This window comes from Solanum verrucosum, unplaced genomic scaffold, assembly GCF_900185275.1.
Source record: "Solanum verrucosum unplaced genomic scaffold, falcon-dt-bn FXZP01000205.1, whole genome shotgun sequence".
NCBI lineage: Eukaryota > Viridiplantae > Streptophyta > Magnoliopsida > Solanales > Solanaceae > Solanum > Solanum verrucosum.
In genome coordinates, this window is record NW_026019950.1 from 1,385,799 (window position 1) to 1,410,926 (window position 25,128).

Consider the following 25,128-nt stretch of genomic DNA (forward strand, 5'->3'; position numbering starts at 1 on the left):
GGAAATAATTATGTACTGAAAGAAAATTTGGTCTGCAGAAATAAACTTGGTCTTGCAAAAATTCAAGGTTTAAATGCCAGATTTGTGGAAATATTGCAGATGTTTTTTCAAAAAACTTTTGCATGTTGTATGAATTTTGGACAATTAATTGCAAATTTACATATTGTTGTTCAAGTGGTGCATCATCTATCAACTTTTTAAGCATTGAGGAGCCCTTAACAAGGGGAGCTAATGGAGCAGCTATCTTGAGCTTTAGTTCAGGATATACAAAATAAAGGATACGCAGAGCTTTGCATCCATGTTAAAAGTGGATAACAGCATTATATCATACTTGTAACAAGAACAAGAATGGAGCTGCTGCCAAAAAAAAAATATTACTAGCTTGTAACCAACCGTGTTAAACATATTTTGAGACACATAGTACAAGTTATGAAAGCTAGTAGTTACATATATACTTTTTGCAACCTCAAGCCATTTATGACCTTATGTTGCTTCGACTGAACAAAAGCAATGCATGATAAGCTGACAGGGAGTAGATCAACCTTTTCATAGCGGCACATGAGAGATGAGCTTCAATTCAGTGGCTGTTATATTTCCAGCAAATCAATAACTAATTTACTTCTGTAACTTTCTTGACGATGACAGAGGCATAATTAGCTATTGTTGATTCTGGTGACTGCTGAAGCTGCCTAATCACTGGAAATAGCTCGGATGTGCGGAGGAACTGTCTGCAAGGTGGATGAGCACACATCTTTGCCAGGGAAAATAATGCTATCTTTAAAGGAGACTCATTTATTGTATCTTTTCTACTGGGGCTTAGAGCTACCACGGAACAATCTGTCACCAGCTTCAGTAACGCCTGGGAAAAAAGCACCATCAGCTTTAGTAAGGGGAGTTCGCTGAACACACTCAGCATTCTCTATTAAGATACCACATGCATTAAGGCATTTCCATCCAGGCACTAGAAACTAGTATAAAGTGATATGACTCTTAAAACATTCTGGTTTAGAAACAGTATCTTCGCAAATAAAAAAGAATCAATAGGTTTGGTTTGCTAAGCAAATAAGGAATTGTGAAGGTAAAACATGATAGGGGCATGAAAAACCTGCATGGCTCCTTTAGAGACAATATCTTCGCAAAGCTTGTTGGAGTTGCGGACAAGGTTACTCAGTGCCCCAGCAGCATTGGCCTTGGTTTTGTCTTCCTCTGCTGAAAGCAGCAGATATGAGAGCTGAGGAATGGATCTCCTGAGCTCATCATACAGCAGCTCATTATGATAGGCAGCATTGCCGATCTACAAATGGAGAAAGATTTTCCTCAGCCAACAATTCATAACTATAGTTTGATTGAGATTAAAAAGTAATTTGATTCTATCAAACAGTGTGAAAGCAAACAAAAGGTTTACAGCAAAGCAAGCAAACTTCCGCGTTCTTTTGTCAGAATCAGCACATCGGTCAATGAGAAGACTAATGATACCGCGCTTTGCCTACAAAATAGGAAAAAAAAACAACTGAGTTCGAAGAGTAAGAATTATAATAATTATTAACTAATTTGAATGAAACTTGACTTCTGAGTTCTTAGACAAAATAAATTCCAATTTCATGTCTTAAATGACATGAGTTGAAGAGGGACAAACTCTAAACTGCAAAACCTCAATAGAAAGTAATGTCAAAACTACAAAAGAAAGATCATTTTGGTTTAAACTAGATTTAGATGAAACCAGAGGTTATTCAGGAAGATTACCAGTGATGCATAGAAATAGGAGCTGTGACGACACATATTTCCTATAGCACTGCATGTTTTGGCACGCACATTAGGATCTTTATCAGTTAGGAAGCCCTTCAGAAACTCCAAGATAGCTGCCCCATCAACGTATTCATAGAAGGCCTGGATGCATATGACAGTTATAACCAGCGTCAGCATAGTTGAGAAAACTTATGTGGTACAAACAAGCTCTTCAGTGATTACAGACATCTCTGTCGACGTATCAATAAATGAGTCCACAACATAAAATGATGTTTTAACATGTCACACTAATTACATGGTATTCCCTTAATACCGAAACAAACATATGACCTGCTTCCCATGAGAAAAGCTGGAGACTAAAATTCTTGACTGGACTATGATATCATGTTTGATATAGATAACAGTTTAAAACACAAAAACTAAACAATCCTTAACAGTTAAAATCACTTAAAATGAATGACCAACTTCAAACTTACGTTTCACAAATTTAGTTAACTATGACCATACAAACCCAACTTTAAAGATCATATATTCTTATTTTCCACATATTGCAATTAAAATAATCATGAATTACGAGAAGGTATCAAAAACAGTTTAAGTGATTAAACAGGCAATGACATTATCAATAAAGAATTAAAAGTCACTGAAGTTCACCATCGATCAACTAAGAGAGTACGTGCAGTTAAGAATTGACCTTATCCATGCGAGCTAAATCTGAAACAATCATAAGAACATCCAGAACAACTTCTCCGGGGCATGAACCATCAAGTAGAGACTTCATTCTTCTAGGATCCAACAATCCTTTACCCAATAGTTGAACAGCAAGAGGTCGGTGTGCTGTCATTTTGGCAAGAAATGCAACAGGTCTCGCTTTATCTCTGGATTCCATGTGTTCCAAACACCGAAGAATAATGCCTGGAACTCCTACCTGCAAGCACAGAGCATATCTATCATGGGTTATCCAATCCAATGTTATACTAGGATGTGTTATCTCATTAATTTTTCCTATAGAGAGGACAAAAGGTGAAGTACAGAGGACCATGTGTGCCATCCATGCGGTTGAATGATGCTAGGAAATGCGTCTCGTTATACATGGTTATTCAAAGCTTAAAAACTATATGGAGAATCATATACTGATGACACATATAATGACTCCTAGTTGGCATAATGCCCAACTTGCAATTAGCTTGGCTCAATGGCTTGTACTTGTGATCGTTCATGCTTACATTTCCAAGATTATCCTTTAAGAAATTTGGCCAACAAACTGTAAACCACACTCAGAAACCTAATCCTTGAAGTACACAATATTTTAAATAAAACTATTTGAAGGGAAGATGCAAAGTCAAACCTCCAATAAGATTTGAGTATACTTCCCCAAATGTGATTCAATTGCTTTCACCATGTCCTTGTCTTCAGGACAAACTCTTCCACCAGGTGAACCAACATTAAGGAGAAATCCACTATTCACTGAAGCAGTAGCAGATGGCAAACCGAGACCATTCTGTACAGCCACAAAAGGAAATGCCAAAAGATCTATAACTGTATTTATTGTATCCCTAACCCCATCCACCCCACCACCAGGTCCAGTCCAAGATTTGACTAGCTTAAGATGCATGTCCAATATCAAATCTGATATGACCTTGACATGCTCCGTCCTGAGCAATATATGACGAAAAGTGGACACCCCCCCAGTAAGACATTGACAAAGCAATGAAATGCTCCATGGAACTCCAATTGGTGATAGCCCAATATGATCTTTCGATAAATTGGATTCTTCAGAAGAGGCCTCTGTAATGTTGCCTGATAACAAATCAATAAGAAGCTGTGGAATACCACTTGCACAGGAGTGTTGCACAGCCAATGGTCCTTCCTTCTTCAGTCGTATGTCCAATAACCCAATAGATCCATCTCTTAGGCCATGCCAATGTGAAAGCATTCCACTAAACATACTTCCATCTTGTTCATTAACAGGATTCCTAAGGTATTCACATAGCTTGGCAGTCCTAGGGATCATTGGCACAGCTATGTCAAGAATGGTAGTTTCAACTGTGCAGCCAGTTTCAAGAGACAGAATGGATGCTAGAGCTAGCATTGCAGATGCAGAATGAGGTTGGCATAATGACTGCACATCAGCAGAGAAATAATGTGCAAGATCAGAGAGCCGAGTGAGCTGCTTTCTTGAAGATGTAGTTAAAATGAATAAGGCAGAATTCCTTCCTGATGCCTTTAGACATTGGGCGATGGTGGCAAGAAGAAGGCTTAAGTGCAGAACCAAGGTATTTGCTTCTCCTCCACGTGATTTCTTAGCTGATGATAGTACAGAGAAAAGCTCTGAAACAATAGTGCCATCTCCTCCTCCACTCACGACTGTAGTAACAGGAAGAGAACTGGGCAGACCACACAGGATAGTGGCAACAATTCCACTATGCAAGCAACACCTCAGAACAAGCTGAAAAAAAAAGAAGCATTAGTTAATAATTTTGACATGTGACTAGACTAGAGACACACAATATAAGCTACTTTACTCATCGTCCATAAAACCTAACCTACTTTCATGGTGCACTTTTATGTGAAAAAACAGAACAGAGTAAATTCTCACGATGAGATATAATAGCCCAATTAGATGTTTCTTCAAAGAGTATGCGTCAGTGTCATCAAAAGTCATTGCTTTGCTGCTTAAACCAAAGCAGAAAAGTGAAGCAAGGAGGTATCGCTTTATAGAATTGTGCCCAAAGTGAACCTAATGAGAACTGATTGGTTCTTTGAATATCAACTTTGAAGAATTGGATCAATATCAGCATTATTATATATTGGATACTGATATCAGATATTTTTATTGTAATTTGACCGCCATAGTACTAGATTCATATATGTTTGGTTCTTTAGTGTCATGAATTGAGTACTTCACTTCAAAGAAGCACCCACTTCACTTCTTGATTTTCGATTCAAGCTCAACGGACCTTGTCCTGCTACTTTAACATGCATTATACTTCCTTTTCATGTTACATTATCAGAGGTCGTGTCTAGGAGAGATGAAGGTGAGAGCAGTCGTGCTTTACTGCATCTGCTTGCTATAAGTGGGAACGGAAGTATTTGAGCAACTAACTATGCAAGACCAGGACCACCAACTAACTATCGGCCAATGGCCCAAAGATATAATAATAATAATAGCACAGAACCTTTCATCAAATGCCAGTTAATAAGTGTTCCAGAACATTTTGCGATGCAATTATTCGCCTAGAGATGGTAAATGTTAACTGAGAAATGGACATTGGTGATCTGTAAATAAAACTGAGGGAGAGAAACAGAGAAAATAGAAGATCCAAGTTACTGTGCTTCAAACATCCACAAAAGTCCAACAAGTGAAAACTTATCAAGCAAGTACCAGTAAAACATAGTAAATGGCAGCAAAGAGATAGACACCTGTACTCCACCACAGATAGAAGCCTCAAGACGTTGATGCAGACAATAATAAACAGCCAGTTGTACTGCTTTGGATCTTAGAAATGCTTTTGTCATGGCATCAATTATTTTTGTTGAATCTCCTCCAAGTAATGGACCTCGCTCATGGTCCTTGATGTCAAGTCGATGTAAAGAAGGATTTCGCAAAGAGCTAATTGGGAAATGGTATCTATTTTCTCTTAGAGAAAGAAGTTCAAATGCATCCACCAGCAACCAAAGAGCCCTGCAGGCTTCAGCAGCAGCTCGCAGTAAATTTGAGGAACCTGACCCTGATGTAGCTAAGCACAAAATCAAAAGGTCTGCTATGCCAGAACTGCTAGCATGGTCTAGAAGATCTTTCAGAGTTCCTATTAGGGTTGGTGGAGAAGATGATACTTTAAGAGCCTGAGCCACTCGAAACAATATAGCTGCAATGCAACCAGTTGACTCAGACAAAACTCGACCAGAAGCATCATCCAGATTATTTATGACCTGTATAATTGTATATGACAGTTTAAAACAAATATACAAGTTGACATATGTGCATAGTTTTCCATGTTCAAAAACCTAACCTGTGAGTACAACTCAAGCAGAGTTCTCCAATGCCCTAAACATGAGCTACCAATAGCACCTCCACAGTTATCTAACATTTTTTTGGTGACTGAAAAACTCTGCAAAACAGTCAAGACCACAAGATCATAATTTTTTAAGGAAGCAAAACAATATCAGAAATATAAGTGAAAATTGTATTGAAGGATATATGCTATCCAAAATGCATATTGGTCCTAGTGAAACATGGCTCTTGTTTTCTTCTTATTTTAACACTAAAGTTTGGACAAGAATGAAGCTGCAAAGTTTGAGATTACAGCTATATCATCGAAGTTCATGGAAAAGATGTGTAATTAGAGTTCACAAGGAAAGAAACCCATATCAGGGCAAAACTTCTTCCTTTTCAAATTTGGTCTGGTGAATGAGGATGGTTCCCACAAAATTACCTTCATCAGCAATTCAGCTGCATTAGAAGACCTGACTTTAAGTACAGTAGAAGTCAAACCAAGAAGTACACAGATAATTTGATCAAGAGTCCCACTTGAGTTGATTGCACCGGCTGCAACTAAGTTTGAAAGGATTCTAAGTGATTGGTTTAATATGACAAAATCGTGATCCCTGTGCAAGAAGCAAGCAGGTTAGTAATATCAAAAGTAACAATTGCGTGCCTACTTACTTCAACAAGATTTCAATTCTTGTAACCATAAAATATTACTAACTTTGGTGTGATAAATGATACAAAAAGTCAAACTCTAGTAGCAAAACCTCTGAAAATGAAAATTAATCTTTCTCCTTTAATTATTTACAAGCAGATGGAATTCATTCTCATAGCATTATTGTGGCAGGGTGAAGAAATCCTCAGTATCATCAACGCTATCATTGGATGCAAATTAGACAGTAAGAAAGTCACAAAACAAGCTGAATAAATTAATCTAGAAACTACCCAGTTCTCTCTCTGTTTCAGTTTGTTTGTATTAGTTTGACTTGGCACGGAGATTAAGAAAGTAAAGAAGATTGTTGAATCTTGTGGTCTTAAACTAAGGATATGTATAATGTACCAAAATGCCCTTTAATCTTGTGGTCTTAAACATGTCATGCGAGATGTTGAAATTAAAGAGTTTCCAAATAAGGGGAAGAGGCCTTCTTTTTTTAACAGACTAAACGAGAAAGTAAGACAAACAAATTGAAACAGAGGGAGTAATGAATATTATACCTACTCGTTGAATAACTATACAATATCATGTCTAATCAAATAAGATGCTACACACCTCTTATACAAAACTCTATTTACCTGCTAGGAACTTTTGATTCATCACACAAGTTTCTTAGCGGAACTAAAATAGCTGATAATGCATCATTATCTTGACCAATAACTTTTGCACCCTTAACTGTTCGGGAGTTGCTTTCCAGTCGGTCTAAAACCTGACAACCTGAAAAGACAACATATATCATGGATATTTATAAAATACTGGATGTGATTTAGGAAAATTGGTAAAGATTATTTGATCCTCCCCTCTCTGAAACAAACACAAAAAATGAACAGAAACATATGAATGGGATACTATTAGTTACTACACAGTTAGAAGGATGAGCAAGAACTAACTTATGATGAAATTCAAATGTCACAAGAAGGTAAGAAAGATGAGCTAAAGAAACCGACAGAGAAAGAAAGTGTTATTACTGTGCATCTAAAATTTAGATAAGTAATAGTATTACAAATATTGTATTACATGCATACAACATCGACAGACAATTCTTCAAAAAGCTGAACATTGTGTTTGTCCTTCGTACAGACGAAAACTCAATGCCTAGTGTCAGTGATAAAAGTGTAACTGATAGGAGCTACTATACCTCAAGCAAAACCTACAGTTGGTGGTCGTTTGTCTCATAGTGGTGCGAAAGAAGAAAATATTCAGTTACTTGCATGATCAGAAACAAATAGAGTAACTATAGAGCCACTTCGAATCAATTTAAAAAGAAAATTAAATGAACATCATGACAAGAGTTACATTTACATCATACTTATCATGGTTTGACTCTTGTATGAGATATTGACTTAATTATTTCAATGATCAGGATTTAATACTAATTCTTTTTGAAAAAGATTAACTATATACAGGTCCTATGTTTTAATCAAATTACAATTAGTAAAGAGGAAATAAAAGAATAAAGTTCTTCCTTTGTTGCCTATGTTGAAAACAGTTATATCAGTTGCATTGTATATGAGCACATAGAAACCCCAAGATTTTGCAGCATGATCACATAAATAGAAAATTTAGCCTATTCTTTAGACCTGAACACAACTAACCTGACTGTACAATATCATCAGGCTGTGAGAAACCAGGGAACTCCTCTGGTGAAGCATTGACTGTGACGTCTGGACTCTTCAAATGAACCTCAGTCTGAAGGTTCCCTGTGTTTCCATTTCCACTTACAGCTTGAATATGATTTTTACCTGCAATGATATCCCTTGAGATAGATGAATTAAGAAAAATTAGACATGCAATCTGATATGTGAATGGAAGTCTTACTTTCGGGTGTTGCAACATTCAGCTGAGTTGATTGAATATCTCCTTTCCCCCTCCAAGTTGCATCAGATCCCTTTGTAGTAGCTGCAGCAGCACGAATCTCCTGTTATTTTGATAAATCGTTCCATTAATGAAAGACCAAAATGGAAGATTCAAAATAAGTAGCTTGCTTTTCAATATCTGTAATTACCCTAGCTTCCACATCCTCCAATGTTTCTTGAACAAATGGATGATCAAGAAGTGCAGGCCAAGTCAGTCTATTTTGCGGTACCTGATTCACAGAATGATCACTAGATCAAAAGTAGTAAGCTAAAAATATAGAAGTGTAAGGGCTTTAATTATATAGAGGGAAACCTTGTTAAGCAGGCCCTTCAGAAAACTCTTGAAGGTTGAGCTCATATTGTCTGGATACTTAACTGGGTCCTGAGCATAAGTGTGTTTACAAGTTAGAGGTCTAACCAACCACAGCTCTAGATCCAAAATCTATTCAAGAGTAATCTTGGTTACCTTGATGATGTGACGAACAAGAGCATAAACTGAATTAGTGTAAAATGGAGGCTGACCAACAAACAGCTCATATCTGCATAAAATCGGTTGATTAAATTCATTAGGAGAAATACCGTTGAAGAAGAAGGTCAATTACTAATAACAGGAGATTTGTGTTGTAGTTGTAAAGGTTGTAATTATTAATGCCTCCTAGCTGTAAATTTTGTTCTTTTTTTTTCTTCTTAAAATCAAAGGAGCTCCTTTCGTCTAAGAAAGACTTCAAGCTTCCCTCCAGCCAGAAGGAAAGTTGTTTCCAATAATCGCAAATTATCATTTTGAATTGATTCAAAACACTGAAAACATTCCTAAAGTAGATGTCACATACAAGATAACACCAAGAGACCACAAATCAGCAGTGTGGTTGTATGGTTGTTCTCGTACCAATTCTGGAGCCATATACAATGGTGTACCTAAGAAAATGAAAGAGAACCGAGGATCAGGAGCAGAGTAGACCAACAGTAGTTTGTATCAACCACTTGATGTCCATTTATTGACTGAGGAAAACAAAGCAATCCTATGATGACTTAAGTGAAATTCACCTTTTATGGATCGCAGAACTACTGTATTTGTGGACATGGCTCGTGCAAAACCGAAGTCACAAAGCTGTTAAATAAAAAAAGAAAAATAGAAGAGACATGAGAAGATAGGTTACATCTTTGCTGCTGGATGCAGAGTACAACAAGCACCACGTTATACACTGGCATATCATTCACAAAAAAAACCAAGACAAACTAGCTCTAACACATTTTACAGTATCATCGCAAGTTCTCATTCTGTAATAATGCTTTAACAAATTTAGCAGGCTAGTTGTCATATAGCCAGAGAACATACCAATGAATAAGCTAAATTATGTTCCCCCAAGGAACTAAAATAAGAGTAGATCCCTGAAAAAAAAAAGTAGTGAATGCATGAAGACAATGCAACAATAAAACTACGCTTGAATCAGTTGGGATTGGCTATCATATTCTGTAAAATCTTAACCATCCATTTCACTCCATTTTGATGCATCTGCAATGCTCAATAATTGGACCTAAGGTAAGGAAATCTCAACATTTTTCACTAGCATACAAATCTCTAGAAATTTCTAAATGGACTGGACCTAAAGCAATGAAATCAACATGAATAAACCTTAATCCCGACTTGATGGTATCACCTCTATGGATCTTTTCTTCCATATTTTTTTTATAAGGCTGTGTTGATTTCAGGAATTGTATGCCTTTCAAGACAACCCCTTCCCATGTGATTTTAGGTCTACATCTATCCCCTTTTAGCTCAATTATCATAATTTCACATCTATAGACTGATGCATCTAAAGGTCTATGTAGGACATGACCAAACTTCAAGTGACTTTCTCTTATGTTATCATCTATCTATAATAATTGCACTTTTTCGCCTAAGCTGATTATTTGTAACCTTAAATGATTGCATATCCATCTTAAATACGCAGTTTTGCCTCACTCGTCTTGTGGATATGTTGGCCCAAATTGCATTGCCAGTCTTACAATCGTTCTATAGTGCAAAGTGCAAACCTTCAGTCAACATTCTGCCACTGCTGCCAGTTGAACTGAATGTTGTCAAAATATACTCACAAAGGAACTGGTGGTGAATAAAAAACAAATCTTTTGATGGAGTTTTATGCTTGTTCCACTATAACTCAATTTCTAAGCATGTTAGGAGAGACATCACCTCATACACAATCATAAACCAAAAAGAGGAACCACTGACTGCAGTTTAACATGAAATCACAACATTTTGAATGGGCAAAACCATAACACTAACTGGTTAACAAAGAGATCATAACTAGAATAACATCCATGAGAAAAAAAAGTGTGAATTGTGTTTTATGTAATATCCAATAACACAATTCCATGAAACTATTGGTCCATACTACAAATTAGTCATAAAATTCAGCTACTAACCTTGACAATAGATCCAGCACCAATGAGAATATTTTGCGGTTTCATGTCACGGTGTATTATACGATTTGAGTGTAAATAATGCAGTGCTCTTACCTGAAAATGAACAGAAAAATACAGTTAAATAAATAAATAAAAAAGAAAGATATAAATGTGGGATCATGATGGAATTCCTCTGCAGATTAGTAGTTGAAGGAAGAAAGCAATGTACATATTAAAAGAAATTGAAATTTTGTGTAGGTTACCAATTGCTTTGCAATTGCTTGCACTTGTTCCTCAGGGAGGCTTTTGTCATCTTCAAGAATTTCAAACAGCTCACCCTGGATATGATAGTTTTCATTAGTCAGCCATAGAAATTCAATATATCTCTATTCATGTTGGAGGAAATGCAAATGGCATTGTGCTCTAACTTTTGAAGGAGAGATAAATAGATAGAGGAGACCAATTACTTGAGCAAATTCTGTAACGACACAAAACTCCTGTGGGCTTTCAAAAGAATCGAGCATCTCTATAATATTTTCATGTTTCAACTTTCTGAGGATCTGCACCATTTGAATAACCACTATGAGAAAATAGAGACAGCACAAGTAGAGCTTCAACAAACAGTAAAATCTAGATGAAACAGAAATATATGGCACAAACTCAATTGAGAGAGATTAGATAAGATCACAGAACTTCATAATCATTCTGTCTCCGAAAAATCCAAGGAAATATTTATTGAACCACATTATGTAAACCTAGCTTCTCGAGCAGGAGTATTCACAAGCAAAAACACCAAAGAGGTAAGTAGCACAAGAATACCTCAATTTCCTGCCTTAAGTTGTGAATGTCCTTCTCGCTTTTCCCATGTTTCGGAATAAATTTCATTGCAACCGTCTGAAAGTAGTCAAATTTAAAAGTAAGAGATAAAAAATAATTAGAATAACCAGCAAAAGCACTAAAATAAAATGTACCTGGCCAGTATACTTTCGCCTCCCTTTGTACACCTTCCCAAAAGAGCCCTCGCCTACAAGCTCTATCACATGGTAGTTCTCCACACCCATCTTCAAAATTATTCTGAGGAGGAAAACAATATTTTCTTAATTTTGACACAAATATACAAACATGTATAATCCTAGCAGTAATTTCAAAAACCAAAAAAAATCGCACAATTACTGCAGACAAGCAGCTACCTGTTGTTTAGATTGGATTAAAACGGATACAAATTCAGATCGGAATTGACGGGATGATTCAAAACATAGAGCATAGTATACAAGTCAATTTCTAATCTACAAGTTCAAAAACGACAATTTATAATCTCTACTAACAACTGATGATTGCTACTAAATCCGAAATAAGTGATAAAAAGTGGAGAGTTTACCGTTTATTGATGAAATCCTGCAGAACTTGGCGTGTGAAATTCAAAAAGGGGAACAGTGGATTTTGGGTAAGAAATGGAAACGTTAGGATTTAGACGGAGAGAGGTGGATTTGCATTTGAAATATGATATGGTCCCCCAAAAACCTTTTCCCGCTCGGCAGAGAGAGAAAAAAAATGTAAATGACAAAATGATCCTTTAATTTTTGGATAGGTTCAAAATAATCCTTTAAATATGTTTTGAGCAGTTTATCGGTCTGAAAAATACTTCAACTTTGGCCAAAATTGTTGTTATGATACCAAACTTTATGGAGGACATTTTATCCTGCACTATTTAATAGTGCATTTTAAAGGTATATATGTGTCCACATGAACACGTTACTATTTATAATATGTAATATTTATGATGTCCACGTGGGCACATATATACTTTTAAAATACACTAATAGTGCAGGAGTAAAAGATCTTTTCAAAGTTCGATATTGTTACAACAATTTCGGTCAAAGTTCGGATATATTCAAACCTTTTTCCCTTTTCGATACATTAAATTTGTCAAAAGTGAATATTTTTGTCTTTGTCAAATATTTCACGACTTTATATCATTTAGGTTTAATGAGAATTTGATATGTTGTGATTTGGGGGAGAGGGGAGAGATTAATAAAAACTCATATTTGAAAATTGAAGGAAGGTTATAGTTTCTATTATTTTTTATCTATTTTTAAACTTTTTGCTTTTTTAGGTGTAATTTTTTCTGTTTATCTAGTAGTATAATTTTTGTGTTACAATTTCTAGAATTTGATAGGACTGCTGTGTTTTGGTAAATCTTCTTTTTTCTATCTTGTCAAATCTAATGGGCAACATTCGACCCAAACCAAAAAGTAAACAATTTTAAATCTAAAACTGTTCAAAAAGTACATTTGAACGACTTTCAACCAACCTCCATACATAATGGACCATTTCAAACTCTTTTTGTAACTTATTTAAAAAACTTCAAGCAATAGAAACTAAGGGAAGTTTTGTGAAATCGTACGGAATGAACCAAAAGAGTGTTTAGAATAAACTTTTTTTCTTTTTTTTTTCAAAACGGTACAACGGTCGCCCTGCTACAAGAGTTTTTTTTTAAAAAAAATTACATTTGAGCCTTAAGTTAACAATATGTACAATTTGAAGAGCCACTCCAAGGCCTAAGTATGAACAACAAATGAACTTTGCTCAGCAGCTAGTAACTGAATTACTCTTGACCCAGGACATAGAGCTTCATTCTGTTGTGAGCGCCTTCCCAGAATTGCAATGAATATACATGCTGTACAGACCGAGCGTGATTGAAAATATCTACATTCTGATCTCAACCACATCACCATCTTTTAACTTTGTATTGGGCACTACCAGCTGGCCATTTACTGAAACCAACTTCCCTTCCAACCCTGCTCTCCTAGCAGCATCAGCTGCGGTGCTACCAGTGCTCAGGCGCATTATCTCACCATGGGGCCAGCATACGATGACCACCTCACCTAGCAAACCGGAGCTAGCTTCATATGGTTTTGTAGCAAGCACCACTCGCTGACTTGCTTCAGAGCGCAGTTGCTTCTCCCATTGAAGCATTGTCCTCAGCAAATATACCTGCAAGTTTTAAAAATTGCAAGCTGAATATCAGCTAAATGAACCATAAAGAGTCATAAGAGGGACATGTTTAAGATTGAAGGACATAGGAATTGATAGATCACCCAAAGCTTAAAAGATATACAAAGACAGGACCCACAAATGCTATCTTATCAAGTTATTGTTTAATGTTCTACACAATCTTTGTCAAAAAAAAAGGTTCATGTTTAGACACCTCGCGAAGCAGCTTTTAAGTTTTATCCATTGAGTTAATCTACTACTTTGATGAATCAATCCGTCCTCTATCTTTTCCCTCTCTTTCTTTTTTTCTCAAATACCCAACCCACCACACCGTTCGCTGACCGTGAAGCAAAACTCTATCTTGTGACAACATTTACTATCAAAGTGATAGCTTATGTGAGACAATGGTAAAATAGGAAAAGCAGGATAATTAAGGGTAAACAATGAATATCACACACATGTCACACTTTGGGTGTCGTGGCCACTGATCAGTGCCAGGAATAACTAACTACTTCCGGATAACTACTGATGCCCTTTTGTTAGCCTCTTCCCATACATTTGATGGATATTGATCAAAAGAACAGGCGTATTGTCCATTTTATGGTTCAGTGGCTAACTTTATTCATCATCACCAACGACATTATTACATTTCCCGAGTATAAGATAAGAGCATAACAAGTTCATCATATTGTTACTGAACTTTGGGCATATACTAGTAGTCAAAATACCTTATTGTTGATGCCAGAGTCCCTTAATGTCGGATTAGAAGCGTTATAGCCCAGCTTGTTCTCAAAACTTGGGTTAGATGTAACAGAGGCAACAGGTTTCCCCTCAAAGATGGCAGACATGATAGCCCAGTAAACATTTTCTTCCTGCTCTGTCAATTCAATGATTTGGATGAAAGTGGGCAACAAGCGCTCGAACTGGTCTTGCTGCATCAACAGTGTAATAGTTGTTACAGGATCCCAGCAGAAAAAAGAGACATGTTGACTGTTTAGCCTCAACTACTCCATACATCCGATTTTAGGTGGCATAAATTGACGCCATATGGGATTACTAAATTGACTCGTAACTTATGCTGATCCTAGTATCAGAACATATTCAAGCAGTACTTTAGAAAGTATCGTAGGAAAAAACATCACATCACAGTTTATCTTTGAATTCTTAGAATTTCATTTCCATGTCATGGTTTGAGGCTTCCCATACCTTGTGGTACATACCATCTTGACAAAGTGTATACTTTTCCAGGCAAGTGCACCAATCCCCATGTCCTGGTTCGCACCACCATTCATCAGATACCTGAAAATCATGTTGTAATCCCTAAAGTTAAAATATGATGATCTTAGGCACTAAGAGATAACTGCTTTGCCTGTAAATTTGCTGATATACAGATGTATGTTGTAAACAGAAATTTGAAGAGACATGAACTTAGATCACCATTATCATTATCATCATCATCATCATTATCGTTATTATTGTTATTGTTGCTGATGATGATAAACAATAGAAGAACTTATTTTTTCCTGTATCCCTATAGTATAAGTCTAATTTATTGATACTTAATCAAAGGGCTGATTAGGAACACTATGTGTGTGTTGTTTTCTTGCTTATTTTCTAGTGTTTGGTAAGTGAGCTAAAAAAACATTGCCCCAAGATCATTTATATATAATGTATGAAATTACTATGGGGTGGAGGTGGGGTGGGGATGAGAGGAGACAATGAGCTTGAAATATCAATTCTGGAATTTGTTTTCCCTAAACCTACTAGGAAAGTCATTTTCCTGATTTCTAAGGAACTTATTTTCCCAGAGGAAATGTTTTCCAAAACCTTCTGACCAACCAAACATAGGAAGATTGGAAATATTTTCAAGGTAAATTTCCATGCAAAACACACCCTAAGTGTTGCTATATCAGCTGCAGATTAACTGGACATATTTTTGCCAATACTCCAAGGTAAATTTCTCTTTTCTGTCAATTTTGTCTCTCCTTGTCTCAATTTTAATTGATTAGCTTCTTCCTCCTACCCGTAATTTTGATCTACTGCTCTATCTGTATTTGCATATGCATGTGTATGGCCTCCTCCAAAATATCTCAATCTACGGATACCATGGACCTATCTAATGCTATCACCACACATGTCAGAGCAAGCTAGCTATTAGGTAATTTAAAGAGGCAAGATTGGTTTCACAATTTTATTAATTATCAAGCAGTCTGTTTCAAAGGTGAAAGAAGCTATGAAAGAGGAAAAGTTCCAGGTAACAAACTTAAGGCATTTTCATGATTAGTATGGGTGATAGCTAGCTTATCAGTTATATCAAGAAAGGGAATATAAGGCTTTTTTCTTCATCCAGCAGTCAAGGTCAGCTAACTATATCTTTTCTACAAGGTCAATGAATTGGAAAATGAGAAGTGCTTGAGAGTTTACTAAGATATGTGACGTAGTATTTCCTTCGTAAAACTTGCACCAAACATGAATCAGGCCAACAGACATAAAGTGATCAGCCAATTCAGCACAGGACTTACCCTACCAGTAATAACCATATTATTCTGAAATGACAAGTTATAAAACTTCCAAAAGTTACCTTCTTATATAATCTTGCAAAAGCTTCCCATCTTTTCGTCTGAGAAGAAGATCTTCTGTCAGCTACTGCCTCAGAAGCTGCTAGCCCAAAACTTACAGCAACAAGCAATTCTCTTGCATCCTTGTCCACTCTGGTGAAAAAGAAAACTATTCACATACAATAAAAGCATTTGAGATACATGTTATGAATTCGGTGATGATCTACCTCACAATAACTGCAGCAAGCAGGTGACCTGCTTCCACTCTGAGGACAGGATCTCCCACTTTTAACGAGCTATACTTATGTGACCCATCATCTTCAATAGAACCTTGATCTTCAATATCTGTTGAGAAGAATGAGGGTGTAGTTGTTCCAGAACCAGTTACACTGGTCACCAAGGGCAGCTTATCTTCAGTTTCTTTGTAAAGCCAATGCGCTGCAAGTCCATGTTCAGCACACTCATGCATCCTCTGAATATTCAAGATCAGCATTTTAGAGCTAGATAAAAATAACGATAATCACCACACTACCGACTAACAGAAGTAAATGAAAAGGAAAGACCAAAAAGTAAAGCACATCAATATCAATGATCGACTGAAAGATTTGAGGATGTAATACCTGGGTTCTTATTTGAATTTCCAGAGGTGAGTTGTCGGGACCTTGTACTGCAGTGTGTAGGGACTGAGATCAGGAGGCGAATATAAGGTTGGATAGCAGTCAGAACAATGATTATGCCACAAAGATGGCCAATCTAACTTAATGAAAACAGTAACCCATTGAAGTAAATAAGAAGTTCAAACCTGGTAGCCACTTGGTTTTGGGTTAACAATGTAGTCATCAAACTCTCCATCGATAGGGGTCCATAGCCTAAACATTTTGAAAAGCAGAATAGGTCAAATTTGAACCTCTATAAGCACATATATTGACATGCATGTTCCGTTGAACTTGAGAAAGTTTATAGGCTATCTAAAAAATAAATTAAAACAAGCAGATGATATGTATGCTATTAATAAATGTGCAGATTCTTCGAAGGGCACAAATCATTTCCTCACTATTAGTACCACTGCTGCTCACATATGTAATTCAACAACATGTAACAAAGGTGACATTCAACAAAAGAATATCCAATCTATACACCTGTGCACAATGTTGAGAAGATTATAGCAACTCTGAACTGCCTGGCTGTGTAATGCCCCATTCTTATCTCCGACAATAACCCTCAATGCACGGGCATCATACACTTTGTTTATGCCAATTTCTTTCCTTTTGATCTGTGCCAAGTAAAATTAAAATGTAAATTGTCAGTTTTTTCTTTAAAGATATATGACAAAGAAGCAATGCATGAGAAGATATCTGATTATGAAGCAGCAAAATGAAAAAAGATAAATCAACAAAGACCTCAAAAGTCTTGGTAAGTAAACATCATTAGCACCACAAGTCCACAATTGATTTTCCACTTTTCTGATAAATTATAACAAGAAATACCTATGCATAATTGTGCTTTATGAATTTATCCTTCTACCTTACTATAAATACTAAACAAGCTTTTTAAGCGTCCAGATAATGTGACTTCCATCCCAGGCACATATCTGCAACATAACCAGATGCACATAGTTAAAAAGCATTATGATAGGTCATGTGGTCTTTTCTTTTATTCCAGAAGTATTGCATTGATTAATGAGCAAAACATACGAGGTAGAAATGAATAATTCACGCTCCAAAGCCTCCTCGCAAACTACCAGAGTTCCTAGGGCAAAGGCAGCATCTCTCACGACCTTTGGTGTTGTCTCCAAATTTGAATTTGCCACAAGCTTGTTGAAAAAGTCAGTACGCTTCTTTCTATCTTGTAAAAGATCAAAAGGAAGTACAGCTTGCAAAAGAACCTGAAGATTGAGGATAGTTAGACTCAAATTTATTAGTTGTTTAATACTACAGGAGGAGCATAAACACAGATAAAGGACTACCTGCCCCCAACCACCCATGAAAACAGGGTGACAAAAAACTGTTAGATGAATGAATAATACTGGATCCTCTTCCCATATAGGGAGCAAAAGAAAAGGTTCTGGGTAAAACTATCAACTTCTTCAAACAAAATTATGAATCATAGACTGTACAGGAATAGGTAAATTCTAAATTTTCTATCAGAAATTACAAGTTCAGAAAAGATCATCAGTTTGTACTTTTAGAATAACACAATTCCTGTAATGCTTCATTGTCCACCTTTGGTATCAGTTAGAAATGCAAATGATATTTTGCACCAGCTATGCTTTTAGAAGATCCCAATAAGAAGTTTCTTTTGAGAAGTTATACATAAAAATGATAGGGACAAGGCAAACACAATATCACCAAAGCAGAAGCATATGAGCTTGTATGATATGGTGATTGACAGAATAAAGATCATTTGAAGAGTGACAGGCAACAGAAACCACAAACCCAAATTATCAATTAATTATCACTGCAATGCATTCACAACAAGTTTCACGAATAGAGATGAAACAAAATCTCGAATTGTCTTCACCTTCATGCATATGTTTTCTTCATCAGTTTCTGAGGGTTCTTCGCGCTCAGCGGTCACACGTTTCATTCTCTGGTGCAAAAGGGAGCTGAATTTGCCATATATTTTTCTTGCATTGCCTGTCCTGTTTGGATGGCTCCACATGGATGCTAGGTCAGCTCTCATGCGAAGAAATATTTGAGGCTGCATTATATATTCATGGTGTTACTAATTTTGCCTTCTCACATGACAGCATTTTCTACATAAATGACTAAAACATGAACGCACCTGAAGCACTGCAAAACATAGATCTTCAAGTTCAGCCTTTAATGCCCAAAGCCCCAATCTCGAAGCAAGTGAACACCAAATAGCCAGTGTCTCTTGAGCAACAGCTTGAGCCTTGGCTGGAGGTAATGCATATCTGGAAGAGTTTCAATGAACAAAAGATCAGCCACTTCAATATTAGAATCATGCTTTAGTGTTTAGGATGAAGGATTTGCAAAGAAAGAATAGAAGGGTAAAAGAACTACAACGAAAAAGTGAACATTTTCCTAACTATTGAAATCCAATTGGACACAGACATGCATAAATCAATCTAACTGAGACAAACTAAAACTAGTGGTTCGAAGACTATACATGGTTCTCATGTTGTGAAGACGGTCTGCTAGTTTGATAAGCACCACACGTGGATCATCAACCATTCCCAGTAGCATCACTCGTAAATTATTTGCCTGTACACGAATATACATACAATGAAATAAAAGAACAAAGCATAGTGCATAACTAACCTACAAACTTCCTAAGTTGCTCGGACTCTCCAAAAATGTTGCCGCACCGGTGTCGGATCCTTCAAAAATACACTATTTTTGGAGGATCCGACACGCACCCGTCGACATTTTTGAAGAGTCCGAGCAACATAGCAAACTTCAGGGAATAAACAAAGCTATGCTAAAAGGAACGTGCAAAGATCTTTTTTCGCTGCTCTCAGAACTCAGAAGTCACACTTGTTTGATAACTTCAGATATAATAAAGAGCTCAACGTGAGAACAAATATAAAATATGAGATTGAGGGACATGACATCACTTACTGCTTTACAAAAGACTTGGATGTCATCACATCTATTCATACATTAAGTTTTAGTTAAAAACCACGGAGAAGAGTATGCTGGCAAGATGAAAGTAGCAGGACTACATCAAAGAATACACAAGAATGAATGAAGAGCTCTTATTATCAACATGATCCAAAAAGTCATCACATTATTTCAGATTCTATGCAACAGTCAACTATCTCAACAACATGCTAGATGTGTACATATTAGATATTTTAAATGATCTTAATGTGCGTTCAAGTACCTCATAATAGCTAAGTGCAGCTTGATTCACATTTAACCTTATTATCTGTTGAGAATATAATAAAATAATAAAAGTGTGCCACTAACAACTTAAGCTTTTAGATGAGATGGTCACACACTTCAACATTATCAATCTTTTCCAAAAAGCCATCACATTATTTCAGATTCTATGCAATGGTCAACTATCTTAACAAAATGCAAGATGTCTACATATTAGATACTTTAAATGATCTTAATTCGCATTCAAGTACCTCATCATGGCTAAGTGCAGCTTGATTCACATTTAACCTGCGATGCCTCCTTAACAGCTGCATGAAAAATTTCACTTAAAAGTCGGGACATAACTGAGAACTATGAAGAAGACAAGGAAGACGAAATCAATCTGCACATGAATCGACAATCCTGTTGGCCATTTTGGGGTGTCCATTATTCCACTCATCTAAAAGAGAAACTTTTTCCTTTATACTGTACTCTATTTCAAAAATTGTAAGTATTACCTCAAGTTACATTTTTTTAAGAAGAGTAATTTCTTTTTGGTTACTTTCATTTAAATACAGTGACATTCAATTCTTGTTCAGTATAGATGTACGGCTAGGAAGGACCACAATTTTCAGAATTTAAATTGAGGCATAGCATTGACTCAACAAGTTTCATATTTACAATGTCCTGAGTTAAAATCATATCACCACTTCAAGCTATGACTGAAACCAGAGTTGTAACTTAAAATCCGTCATAACTGATCATAGTGCATAAAGTACCTGATTGATGAAACTTAACCTAGAAACACCTGCTACCAAATTTGCAACATCAGCGTCAAACTCTCTCTCTATAGTGTCCAAACTTTCACCCGTATCATCAACCACATCATGGAGAATTCCCGCAACAACCGTATCAATGGCCTATAAAAAAATTAGCAGTTACAATGTGCAAATTCACTTAGAAGACCTACATAATACAGTGTGTGTATTACTTTCAACATAAATTACAAGAGAACAAAGAACCTAACTAGATATATGTAGAGAGATACATAGACTTTCAGGTTATGTGAGCTGTTGAACAAACTACTGTCATTAAAAAGACAGAATTGTACCCTTTTCCCAGTTGATGGAACCAAGACAGCTACAATCTTTCCAGTGTGGATACAATGTGTTAAATACGGCTCTCCAGTTCTGCGTAGCTGTCCATTGTGAGCTTTTCGTGCAAATGCAATAGCCTTCTGCACCTGCCTTCACAGATTCAGAATTTAGGGCACTATTGGCAAATGTGTATATTGACATCAACAAGTGCAAGTTGAGATGGTAAACCTTATCATCGTTGAAGATGGGGTATCCAGTGACATCTACTCCATCCAACAAGAGTGATCCTGCAGAAGAATTACACTTACTTACTAGCCCTTATGGTGTATAATCTTTATCAGTTAAGAAGAAGTAGATGTTTAACTAAGTAAACGCTAGTATACTATCAAGTTCATAGAATTCTATAGAGGGAATTCATTGAACAGATCGTTAACTGAAGAAGCTACTTCATCTCCTTTCTAGACATCTCAGGCACATGTAATTCGTACACTTCCATTTATCGAATAGAATATAAGACTTCCTCATATGCTATAAATCATACACTTCAATGAATCCTATAGAGGGAAAAGTCCAGAACGTACATATTATAAGCAACAAAGGAAAGGAAAAAGTGAGAACTGCTTATTTACTAGAGTAGTTGAACATGTAAGAAAATGCATAAAATCTAAGGATTTCCCTAGCAAAAGTTCTAAAGGAAGTTACAGTTTACAGACAGTAATACATGCAAAAGTTAGGGGCAAGCTCCCATTGAAAACTTATGAAAGGAAAAAGCTCGAGTTTTTGGCTAAAAACATCCCTCAAATATACTCTAAACTAGTAAAACTACCCGCGCTTTGCGCAGGAATTTAATATCACGGAATTTATAAAATAATACTTAAAACCTATCAGGCATTAAAACTAAAGCACTATATTATCTTACATACAAGATTACGTAGTAACAAACATTAATAATGTAAAAGAAAATGAAAATCATTACATCTTATCATTTAGCCTTAATAACATAAGCATAAATTAGAAATTAATGATTGTAAAAATACATACCAGGATCTATAACATAAGCAATAGTGTCAATGAGACACTCAACTTGAGCAAAGTATACAAATATTTAATTGTGAAGTAGAAGAAGAAAAGGAGGAGGAGGTTTAGAATTTTCGTTGTGCTAAAATGAGAGGAAATTCCTCTATTTATAGACAACAAAGGGTAGTGTGAACGAATGGTTATTGTGCCTTATCAGAAAGGTTACAACTATTTGGAAAAGTTGCAACCCTTCGGTAAGGTCACAACCTTTCATAAAAGTCATAATTTTTCATAAAAGTCGCAACTCTTCATAAAAGTCGCAACTTTTTATAAAAGTCACAACTCTTCATTAAAGTCGCAACTTTTCATAAAAGTCACAACTTTTCATGAAAGGGAAGGGTAATTTTGTAAATAAATAAATTATAAGGGAATTTTGGTTTGTGGTGGCGCCACGTAGGCGGGCCTAAGGTTCTCTTTTATATATATATATATATGATATGATATGATATATGATTTAAACAACATCCTTTTACTACCACAATGAGCAAAAAACATTCCTTAACTATCCTAAAAATGGCCAAATTCACCCTTCCATCTTTTTTCTTGATAGAAACTAACGGTTAAATTCATTTCTTTTCATGTAAATGAAGCTAGAATTATCTATGGATAAATATGTGCCGTTTTTCACATATTAAAGTTGTAATTCTTCTCACGTGAATATGATGAAAATTACATAGTAAAATATTTATAAAAAGTTCACATAGTTTGTATCTTAAGAAGCAAAAAGGTCACATAAATTGGAATAAAAAAATATTTTTTTTATGTAATATCTAAATATGTTACTATTATATTTTTAAAAATACAGTAACTAGTGTTTATCAACAAAAATAAAATAAAAATAGACTACCTTCATACTTTAAATTCCCTCGTTGTCTAGGAAATAAATAGAAAATTATACATTTTTTTCTTATAATATTTTGTTGCTTATCTGATCAGTAATTATATAGAGCGAAAAATATTTTACTTGAAATATTTCGCTCACTTTTTACGGGACATCCTGGCTGCTACTGTGAAGTTGAGGATGCAAACCTCTCTTCCTAGCTCATTCAATTTAGTTAGGATTGTCTATTACACTATAAGCTAAGAGAAGAATGGGAGCAAACAAAATAGGGGATTTGTAGGTTGATCAACCGTTAGTTTTTTGACAAAAACTAATTAAAGGATGAATCTTGCCATTTTTAAGCTAATTGAGGGATGTTTTTTTGTTCATTGTGATATTGCAAGGATGTGGTTTAAACATAGAGTATAGTTGAGGGATGTTTTTGGCCAAAAACTCGAAAAAGCTCCATAGGAACGGCAAAAGGTATCTACTACAACTTACAAACTTCTGTTACAGTCCCTGCGATCGCTGAACTTAAAAGGTGTAATCCATATTGATATACTTTTTTCTAGTCTAACGGAACACAGAAATTCTTTTAAAATCCAACTGCATTCAAAGTTGCTTTCCTAAAACAAAAACTGCCGGCAGTCACGGGGTCACTTACTTCTAACGAAACATATACTTCTTCTGCAACTTTACATAAAATAAAAACTAAAACAATAGCGAGAGGACAGAAAGTAGGAGCTCACCAGGTTGTTCATCCACTTTGGGCCACAAAAAATCGACCTTAGTAGAAAGGCAAGCTCCGGATGCAATCGCAACCGCGGTGACTGCAACCTGCGTTATCGCCGACGTAACCGCTCCGTGAACGGAACCACCACTGACCGCCGCTGCCGCAGCAATCGCGTTGCCGGAAGTCAACACAGAGCTTAACGACGATGAAACAGTTAATTTGGGCACAATCTGATCGAGAACACATCGGAATTTTACATTTCTACGAAGACCTTGACAGGGGAAAAACAGCAACAACGGATTCTTACGCAAAATCAAAGCACGTCTGTGGCAAAACATAGTGGAATTTTGACATGAAAGCATCTCTTGCTTTGATCGAAAAATTGAATCAAATCAAAGCAAGTGAAAGAATCGAAACTCCATGAAAATTGGAGTTCAACATGAGATTTGTGTGATTTAACAGTAGGTAATGTGTGGTACAAAGTGAGAGGCCTTTTCTATACTGGTGGTTGTGATTTCTTTTTTCTTTTTTATTCTATTGATGATTATGATAGAGAGTGACAGTTGATCAGTTAAAAAGGGGACAAATATGAGCAAAATAATAAAATAGATATTGATATTATATATATAAAAAAAAGTTAAAATTAAGGTAATTACTTCTTCAATTGTGCATGTATATATATCTTTAACTTTCAAAAGATTGTGCATGTTCGTTGCGTTTTTTTAACTTTAACATTAAATTTAAGAAAATAGAGAATATTGTAAAGGTCACAGCATTGTAATTGATCAAAACATAAACATTCTCCGTATGAGCTTCTAAATGTGAATATGTGATATTTCATTAGTTACTTTTTCTGAGCTTCACTTCACTTTCACTTGTAACATAGGTCTAAATTTCATATATAAATTTTCAACTTTTTTTCCTATTTTAGTGAGGGTAATCCACGTCATCTCTTTTTTGGTTCTTATCCCAGCAAACCTAAAAAGGGCAAATTGGATCAGCAGAGAGTAGACCTGTTCGTCTTATCCAAAACATAAGAAATAGAAAGAATTTGTTATTACACACTTCCTCCGTCCACTTTTAATCGTCATAGTTTTCTTTTTTAAAATCAAACTTTTGATTAACATTTTACAATGTATTTTTCATCACATTGATATACAAAAAATTGCAATTTATAATACTTTTCGTACAGATTTAAAATATTAATTTTTTTTGTTTAAAATATCAAACTAATGTAATTTAACTTAACTTTGAAAATTAGTCAAAATTGACTTTTGAAAAGTGCAATATGACAATTAAAAGTGGACGGAGGAA

General features: G+C 35.7%; 2 protein-coding genes across 3 annotated transcripts; both read right to left on the reverse strand.

The window, feature by feature from the left end:
* Positions 1-552: 552 nt before the first annotated feature.
* Positions 553-12,210, reverse strand: LOC125813927 (serine/threonine-protein kinase TIO). The gene is made up of 23 exons (XM_049493406.1): positions 12,087-12,210; positions 11,680-11,769; positions 11,528-11,602; positions 11,176-11,268; positions 10,972-11,046; positions 10,730-10,822; positions 9,350-9,413; positions 9,136-9,220; positions 8,772-8,844; positions 8,619-8,687; positions 8,455-8,535; positions 8,268-8,367; positions 8,045-8,191; positions 7,028-7,166; positions 6,183-6,354; positions 5,760-5,858; positions 5,170-5,679; positions 3,095-4,195; positions 2,441-2,674; positions 1,744-1,887; positions 1,406-1,486; positions 1,106-1,294; positions 553-859 (listed from the first exon to the last, which is right to left on the reverse strand). Exons 2-23 carry the CDS (start codon positions 11,767-11,769, stop codon positions 611-613), a joined length of 3,963 nt encoding a protein of 1,320 aa, XP_049349363.1. The 5' UTR covers positions 12,087-12,210; the 3' UTR covers positions 553-610.
* Positions 12,211-13,352: 1,142 nt separating this feature from the next.
* On the reverse strand, positions 13,353-24,326 carry LOC125813931 (uncharacterized). Of its 2 annotated transcripts, none has more exons than XM_049493410.1 (18): positions 23,831-24,326; positions 21,413-21,471; positions 21,199-21,330; positions 20,867-21,007; positions 20,360-20,416; positions 19,393-19,487; positions 19,045-19,177; positions 18,781-18,960; positions 17,955-18,145; positions 17,785-17,851; positions 17,400-17,533; positions 17,063-17,129; positions 16,881-16,943; positions 16,488-16,732; positions 16,284-16,413; positions 14,909-15,001; positions 14,431-14,634; positions 13,353-13,702 (listed from the first exon to the last, which is right to left on the reverse strand). In XM_049493410.1, the coding sequence occupies exons 1-18, from the start codon at positions 24,174-24,176 to the stop codon at positions 13,415-13,417; spliced, it is 2,625 nt and encodes an 874-aa protein (XP_049349367.1). In that variant the 5' UTR covers positions 24,177-24,326; the 3' UTR covers positions 13,353-13,414. The 2 variants fall into 2 exon arrangements, with proteins under 2 accessions (XP_049349367.1, XP_049349368.1); XM_049493411.1 differs by having other exon boundaries at positions 21,199-21,334; positions 23,831-24,102.
* Between the last annotated feature and the right edge of the window lie 802 nt (positions 24,327-25,128).